At 52.6% G+C, this 8,565-nt stretch overlaps 1 protein-coding gene across 1 annotated transcript; it reads right to left on the minus strand.

Moving 5' to 3' along the window:
- Positions 1–1,653: 1,653 nt before the first annotated feature.
- LOC122629103 (toll-like receptor Tollo) lies at positions 1,654–7,265 on the minus strand. The gene has a single exon (XM_043812150.1). The coding sequence runs from the start codon at positions 7,211–7,213 to the stop codon at positions 3,218–3,220; it is 3,996 nt and encodes a 1,331-aa protein (XP_043668085.1). The 5' UTR covers positions 7,214–7,265; the 3' UTR covers positions 1,654–3,217.
- Between the last annotated feature and the right edge of the window lie 1,300 nt (positions 7,266–8,565).

Raw genomic sequence — 8,565 nt, forward strand, 5'->3', positions numbered from 1 at the left:
TACGATCTTACAGTGCATCTCGTTCGATCTCTGGTCTGTTGTTACCGTTATTATCATTATTGCCGTTCCATTCGCTCGGAGGCACGTCTGGTAAACGTAATTAAACCGAGAGACCGTACGAAAGTCGCGATGTCATTAACATCGCCGAGAGGACAGACTTTTCTGCATAGCTCGAAGGCTTTCCTAAATCTCTCCCTCTCTGTATTTTAGCCTGAAAATGAAAGCATCAAAGGGCAAACGCATCTCTTACCCTTTAGCTCCTTTCTGCAATTAGGAAATTGCGATTCTTATCTATTATTATAATTATAGATACGCATTCTCGTGTTATACATACCTGTGATGAATGATCAGAAACTCGTTTTTCTTTTTCTTTTCTTTTCTTTTTTTGTTTTTTCTTCTTTCCTCGAAACATCGATCGGCCTTCGCTGTACTTTTCTTTCGTCGGAATAGGAACGGGTTTGAGAAAATAAAAGGGTCTCGCACATCGGTCTAAAATTATCGTCCATCGTTGAACGGATAATCGAGTTCCCAGGAGAAGTTAGGCCGTCTCGCGTTCACATTCCCCTTTAACGGAACGTGCGCCGATATTCTAACGAACGTAAAGGCCCCAGGCTTCTCGAGCTTCTTCGATAAAACTATTACTTCCCTGGTTACGTTCTCTCGTCTAGCCGTGGTACATTCTCGTCCCTTTAAAAAAGCGATTCACGGTTGGCTCGGCTACGGACGAACTGTAACTTATGCCTTCGAATCTCGTTTAGCTACGTGACCGGAGGGAGTAATGCGACGAGTAAACGGAGAAATTTTCGGATCCTCCTACCTGAGAGAGAAGCAGCAGAAGAAAGAAGAAAAAGAGAGAGAGAGAGAGAGAGAGAACGAGAAGGAAAAAGGATACTCCGATGGATACTACGTTACGACTGGAAAAAGGAAAAGATACTCGACTGGAGGATTATGAATTCGAAATATACGATATAGGTACTTACGTTCGAAAGAGAAAAAGTTGAAGGAGTTTGAAGAAGCGCTCGTCCGGTCGTTCGCGAGAAACGGAGAGAGAGAGAGGGAGAAAGTCCGACGACTCGATCAGGGCTAGGAAATTAATTAAGGGGAGAAAGCCGGAAATAAAAGGAAGAGCGAAACGAGGTACGATCTAATATCTCGTCTTTGGAGAGGAGTCCGAGTCGAGTTTCGAAACGTTTCGAGCGGTATCCGCTCGCTCGCGTTACTCTCCGTAAAACGGTCCGTTGTTTATTTGGCCAACCGTAATGGAGGTTGATGTTGGACTAGAGCGAAACTCCGAACAAAGGTTCTCCTACCGCAGAGTCGCCTCGATTAAATCTCGCTGCTGGACACACCGGAGTCCCTTTACCCTTGGCACGTCCCTCGAGCGACGTCCCCTCCCCTTCCTCCCTCCCCTTTCTCTTCGTTCCTTTTCGTTCACGGACTTTTGCCAAACCGACTACCGACGAACCGTAGAACCGACGAAGAACCGTAACCTTCGGTCCAACCATCCCGGTCTAACGTACTATCTAAGAAGGCAACCCTCCGACGAATTTTAAGTAGCTTTGAAAGTAAATTAAGTCGTTTCCTTCGTTCCATGTGTCTACTTAAATATATACTAATTCGATTCGCGGAACATGCTAATCATGGTAAAACTCGTTTATAAAACAAACGTCTTTATTTCTCATGATTCTTTTGCTGAAATGGAAAGTGGCAATTAATTTAATACTCATTTTACAGACTGCAAATACACGATACGTGATTCGATGAGCGTTATTTACAACAGTACAGTACAATTGATATTACATTAGTTCAATATATATATATATATTTATATTTATATATTTATATTTATATTCGTATTTATAACGCAAATCGATATACAACCTAAAAAGGAGACGTATCGCGATGCACGGTCAGTCTTAAAATACAAAGTGCTGGCCGCGTCGATGTGTCGCGTATATGCGTGTATGCATCTGCTCTGTGTCTGTCTGTCTGTGTGTGTGTGTGTGTGTGTGTGTGTGTGTGTGACTGTGTGTCCACGTGTGTGTGTACGTGTGCTCGAAAGTGTGCGTCTGAATATTTACAAAATTAGATACACTATTTACAAGAGAATTCGACTTACGTACTAATAAGCGTTATGCGACCGTCGCATCCGTGTCACCGTGAACGGTCGTGAATCTTAGGAACGAGGTTCTCGCCAAGTTTCTGCTGTCTTTTATCCTTTTTCCTAAATTTCGTCATATTTTCTCTTTCACTTTTACACTATACTAATCTTACGAAATACAATAACCTTGTTCTGTTCGTTTGTCGCTTGCTTGCAATTTATCACTGATCGACGAACGTAAAGATGATACAAACAGAAATATCGTTCACGCGTTTACATATCTTTCTCTCTCTCTCTCTCTCTCTCTCTCTCTCTCTATTTTTTTCGAAGGGCGAAAGAAAAGAAAAGCAACTAAGTAGAGCACAACGACAGCCGGTCCAACGAATAAGTAAAGAAAATAAGAACGAGACGATCCTTTGTCGAGTTTTTCCGTAGAAACTCGACTATCGGACGACGTAGTAATCACATTTCCGTTCGATAACGCACACCGGACGGAAATAATTCCTGGCGAGACTTACGAGACCCGAACGAGCATCGAATCGATTTTACGAAAGAGATTTCCCATACGACTTGCGAACGATCTCTCGCGGGGCAGTGACACAAAAAGGCGGCGTCGATTCGAATCCTCGCGTTTCTACCTCGAACTAAATTCCGTCGAGATTCTGCGTGGATCGTCCGACGATTCTATCGGAAAATAAATATCCTCGCGTTGGCCGCACAAAGGGAAAGGAGAAAGAAAGAGAGAAGACGGAGAAAAAGCATAAAAAAAAAAGAAATAAAAAAATAAAAAAATAAATAAATCCGTTCGCCGATCTGCCAAGCGCGAAACCGAAGAGAGAAAGGAAGGAAGGAAGGAAGGAAGGAAGAGAGAGAACGAAGCCGGTCCGACCGGGTCGGGAAAGTTACGAAAGGAAGCTAAAGTATCGTCACCCTTGCAAGGAAAAGGGCACAAGTGGTCGACGAGTTAGGATGCGAAGGTAGGGAGATTTGGCGCGGATCCAGCGCGATCCATCCTCCTCGGCGATAGCCCCGTCGTAGAGCAGGAATCGTCGTAGTGGAAGAGCGAGAGAAAGAAAAGATAGCTCTCGTCGTCGCGATAATCGTCGAGCCCTCGTACTAGACGAAGTAAGTACGCGGATTGGTGGAGGTATCGCCGGGTGGCGCGGACGGCACCACGACGACCGGGGGTTCCGGTATGGTACTGTAAAGATGGCTGCCTCTCGAGGAGACGCTGGTAGGTCTGCCGTTGGTCGGGGCAGACGAGTGCTGATGTTGATGATGATGATGATGATGGTGATGGTTGTTCTGATGCTCGGCACCGCTGTCCTCGTCCTCGGTCCTGCTCGAGGCCGAGCTGACGTAGGTCGATTGCGTGGGCGTCGGCGTGGGTGCGTGTACTGGCGCGAGGAGGACCCCATTAGGCTTGCCATTGGCGTTGCTCCAGACGTCGACGGCCGCCGAGGTCGGAGCCGGCGTGTATCTCGCGGGCACGCGGTTCTTACGGTCGTTCGACCTCTTGCCGGCGTCGCGGCGCCTTTTGTCCAAAGAATCGGGCATGGCGAACTTGAGCTTCTCCCAGAACCTCTTCTCTCCCCATACGACGACGGTGCAGCTGCCGAGGAGTAGCTGAAGTTCGGGATCGCGAGCGGGCGCCTCGGCGGCGAGTAGAACGACCACGCGGCTCTTCCTCGAGCTCGGCCTGACGTTCTCTAGGGCCGTACGCAGGGCCGCGCGGAACTCGACGCGTTGCCACTCGTTCGCGAGGAACACCGGCGAGAGGACGACGAGGAGACGTCGAGCGGCGGCGGCCGCGGACGGCACGGTCTCCTGCGTCCTCGAGGGCGGGAGGTCGCGCCAGTGGAGGCATAGGGTCAAGCCGGAAGCCTCGAGCTCGGCGGCGAGGAATCGCGAGACGAAGTCCTCGTCTCGCTCGCTGTAAACGACGTAACCGTCGTAGAGCCGATCGCGCTCGTCGTCCGGCCCGCTCGGCATCTTGCCGAGCCGGAGCCCGTAACGAGCGTGCGCCCAGAGCCTCACGTCTTGGCGAAAGGCGAAGGCCAAGGCGACGAACAGGCAAACGGCTATCACGGCCACCAGGGCACCCGCCAGGAGCGGCACGAAATTGCCACCTAGCAGAGGGATCTCTTGAATGCCGCGGCTGACCGCTTCGGTCGACGGGTCGCCGCATCTCTTCATAGCTTGGGCCAACGTCTCGACGCCGTCGCGACAGTACATCTTCTCGGGATCGCCGCGGTGCTCGGCCAGCCAGCTGCGGAGTCTCGCCGCGTTGGCGCACTCGCAGCTCCAGGCGTTGCCCTCGAGTGCCACCTTGGTCCCGTCGCCGACGCTGGGCAGGGCCTCCCACGGGCGAAAGTCGACGATTCGGTTCCCGTCCAAGCGCAAAACCTCGAGGTTCTTCATCCGCTTGAAGGTGGAGTTGCCCACGGTGGCGATCGCGTTGTGATCGAGGTAGAGCTCGGACATGCGTTCCAGTTGATCGAACTCGAAGCCGCGCAGCTCGCGCAACGAGTTGTCCTCGAGATGGAGGACCCGCAGCGCACCGACGCCGTTGAACGTGCGATTGTGAATGGCCGCGATCCCGCTGTTGTTCAGATACAACACCTCCAAGCGACGTTTCCCTATGAACACGTGGCTGCCGAGATCGCCGAGTTCGTTCCCGTCGAGATAGATCTCGGTCGCGTCCATCGGGATGCGCTCGGGTACGCGCTTGTAGCCGGCGTTCGAACAGTCGACCACGTTGCTCGACCAGCTGTGGTCGTGATAGCAGGAACAGTTGTCCGGGCACGTCATCTCGCAGTCGCACGCGTCGAAGTCGCAGCAATGGCAGAGGGCGAAGCAGTGGGCCTCGTATCGGCAGAGAAAGTCCTTCGATCTCAACGAGAGGAGCGGCCTGCGGGGCGTCGCGCGCGCGTGCACCATCTCGCAGCTGACGGAATCGAGATCGAGCACCCGAGGATGCTGACGGAGCCGGGCGAGCTCGTTTATCCGCGGCAGCCACTCCATCGTGCAGTCGCAGAGTATGGGATTGTTCCCTATGTAGAAGATCGGCACGTCCCTGTCCTCCGGGACCGGTTGGAGGCTCAGCGCGGCCACCTCGACGTTCTTTATCTCGTTCCCGTACAGCACGACCTTCTGCAGATTGGTCTTTCGCAGAAAGGTCCCGGCCGCGACCGTGCGTATTCGATTGTTGTTGAGGAACAGGGTCTCCACGCTGTCGGGGACGTTGGCCTCGGAGATTTCGGTGACGAGGTTGAAGCTTGCGTCGAGCATCTTTATGTTGAGAGCGTTGCGTACCATGTAGTAATTGCCGAGCTCGCTTATCTGATTGGCGTGTATGTCGAGCCACTCTATGCTCGACGGCAGATAACTGTAGTCGAACCAGAGCAGCTTGTTGTCCGAGACGTTGAGCCAGACCAAGGTGGAGAGGCTGGTGAAGGCGCCGCGTATCTCCGTCAATCGATTGCCGTCGAGGCGTATGGCCCGGAGGACCGGATTCTTAGCGAAGGCGCTCTGCTCGACGTGGCGAATGTAATTGTTGGCGAGATTGAGCACCTGCAGCGCCGGTAACGTCGAGAACGCCTCGCGAGAGACGTTCTCCAGTTTGTTGTCGACCAAGCGCAAGCCGTAGAGCTCGTTCAGTCCGACGAAGGACTCGTTGTCGATCCTGGACACGTGATTGTTGCCGAGGTCCAGCGTCTTCAAAGAGCGCAGCACGCGGACCGCGTAGGGTACCTCCGTCAAGGAGTTGCCGCTGAGGGACAAGTCCTTGAGCTCGGTGAGATTGGCGAACACGCGACGGTGCAAGGCCCGAAGCCTGTTGCCGTCCAAGAAGAGCTGCTCCAAAGCGGTGAGGCCGTGCGCGTGACTGGGCTCGAATCGAGCGATCTTGTTGTGCGAGAGCGTCAGCGTGTGAAGATTCGCGAGCGACGCGAAGCAGCCGTCGAGGAGCGTGTCGATCTCGTTGCGCTCGAGCTTCAATATCTGAAGGCTGTAGAGTCCCTCGAAGACGCGCGAGTCGATCTTCGTCAAGCCGTTGTACGAGAGGTCGAGTACGAGCAAGCGACCGAGCCGGGAGAAGGTGTCGCGGTTCACCCAACGACTCGTCAACTCGTTTCCGCTCAGATCGAGAACCTGCAGCTCCTCGAGCGCGTCCAAGAGACCCGGCGCGAGGACCGCCAACGAGTTGTTGCTCAGCACGAGCTCCCGCAACTCCTTCGTTTTCGCGAACAATTCCGGTGGGAGCGCGACGAGCCTGTTGCTCGACACGTTCAACGATCTCAGATTAGCGAGACCGGCCAATGCGTGATCGCCCACGGCGGCTATCGCGTTCTCCTGCAACTTGAGAACGGTCAAGGAGCGCAAACCGGCGAGCGTGCGGTCGGGCAGCGCGCCGAGATCGTTGCCGCTCAAATCCAAACTCTCGAGATTCGGCGTACACGAGCGTAGGCGATCGGAGAAACCGAGAGACGTGGCGTCCTGTAACTTGTTGCGCGTCAGGTTCAGTCTCGAGAGACTCGCTGCTACGGGACAGAAGAGATCGCTCGGTAGCGTCCAAAGGTTGTTGTCGCCGAGATCGAGCTCCTCGAGATCGGCCAGGCCTAGGAGGGAGTCTCGGTCGAGCTCCAAGGTCATAGCCGACCAATCGCCGTTGTGGGTACGCACCGAGAGGCCCCGGAGGTTTTGCGCCGAGGCGAAGGCCCCGGCCGGTAAATAACGAATCTTGCAATAGTCGACGCGGAGCTTCTCCAATCTCGGTAGAGGCGAAAGGAAACCGTGGGGACCCTCGAGCTGGCTCTCGAAGAAGAGAACGTCGCTGCATTCCAATCCCAAGGAGGTTATCGAGTCGACTTGAATGGTCGAGAGGTTGCCTATGAGACCGGCCACGTTAGCGATCGTCCTCACTTTGCAAGCCAACGTTCTCTCCTCCTCGTCCGCTTCCTCGTCGTTCTCCTCTCTGCGCCATTCGCAGCCTGTCGGCGCCTCCAAACTGGTGATGCTCCTACCGTCCACCAAGAGGATCGAACGTTCGTCCGGCAGGAGCCAACACAAAAGGCCCAAGCCGAGCACCGAACGTACCAACGTCGTATCCATCGATGCGTAGCGAAGTTCTCGCCACCGGATGAGAATTCTCTTTCTTTACGTTACGTTGAGGTGGGGGGGGGGGGGGCACGCGATACGTCGGAGAGTGGCACTTTTCTTGATCCCGATACCGTCACGCGCGCATACTCGCCCCCCGATAAGGACACACTCGAGAACGGATAATACGACGTTAACTACTGTCGACGATAAAAACCAATTCGACGTCACTGAAAGATCGAACCCATTCGTTCGAAACACTTGACACTCGACGAACTTTTCGCGTTTCTCCTTCGTGCGAGAGTCTAAACGAACCTTCTTACGATCGCGTTCTTCCTCATCGACCCGAGCGTTCCTCGACCGACGACATTCCACCGCGGTAGTCGGAGAGCAACTGATCGTCCGAACGGATCCGCGTTCTATCGACGGTAACGCACCCTGCATGACTGCCAACGTGCGCCCATCCCCACCACCGACTTATCCCCACCATCTAGTCCGAGTCTAACCATCGTCACCACCACCACCACCACCACCACTACTACTACTACTACTACTACTACTACTACACTATTACTATACTACTACCACCGTCCCATCGAACGGAACGAGATAGCTGCATAGACGGATGGACGGATAGAAGGAGAGAGAGAGACAGAGACTCGATGTTACACCGACTGGCGAAGATGCAACGAACCAGCTGACTGACAACCCTACTTACTAGGTAAACACCAAACTGGTTCCTAGGAGCGCACCGGCACGCATTTATCAAGCGGCATCCCTTGCACCGCAGGCCTTAACTCTTCCTCCTCCTCCTCCTCCTCCTCCTCCTCTTCTTCTCCTTAAAATCGTCTTCTACCTTTCGACGAGAAAATCCACTCGACGTTCTCTTTTTCCTTCAAACTCTTTGTTTCCTTCTGTTTTACCTTTATCGTAGACTTTTATTTAGCGTTTGTACCGCTCGAGGAACGAAATATTTTATTAATAAACATTTCTAATGTTTCTGCACTCGAATATTTCGTCGAAATAATTTCGTCATGAAAGGAAGGAACAAAAAGTTATTGCACGTAATAATAGTTATCGACTCTTTTTATACCGGACAAAGAGGCTAACTTTTTTTTTAATAGGAACGCGTTTGCGAACGTGGTAGAAACTAACGAAGGGCCATTTAAATTTATTGCAACCCATAAAGGAAAACGCGCGCGCGTGCGTGTGTATACATACATACGTACGTACATACATATATACATATATACGTACGTATGCATGTATACACACGTTCGATTTAATTTTCAATGCAAAATCTATTCGGTCGCACGAGTTTGCCGATCGCTTGTTCGGTTAACAAGCTCTTGATTAATGGATCGCTT

The sequence above is a fragment of the Vespula pensylvanica genome, chromosome 5 (genome assembly GCF_014466175.1).
Source record: "Vespula pensylvanica isolate Volc-1 chromosome 5, ASM1446617v1, whole genome shotgun sequence".
In the NCBI taxonomy this organism is placed as follows: domain Eukaryota; kingdom Metazoa; phylum Arthropoda; class Insecta; order Hymenoptera; family Vespidae; genus Vespula; species Vespula pensylvanica.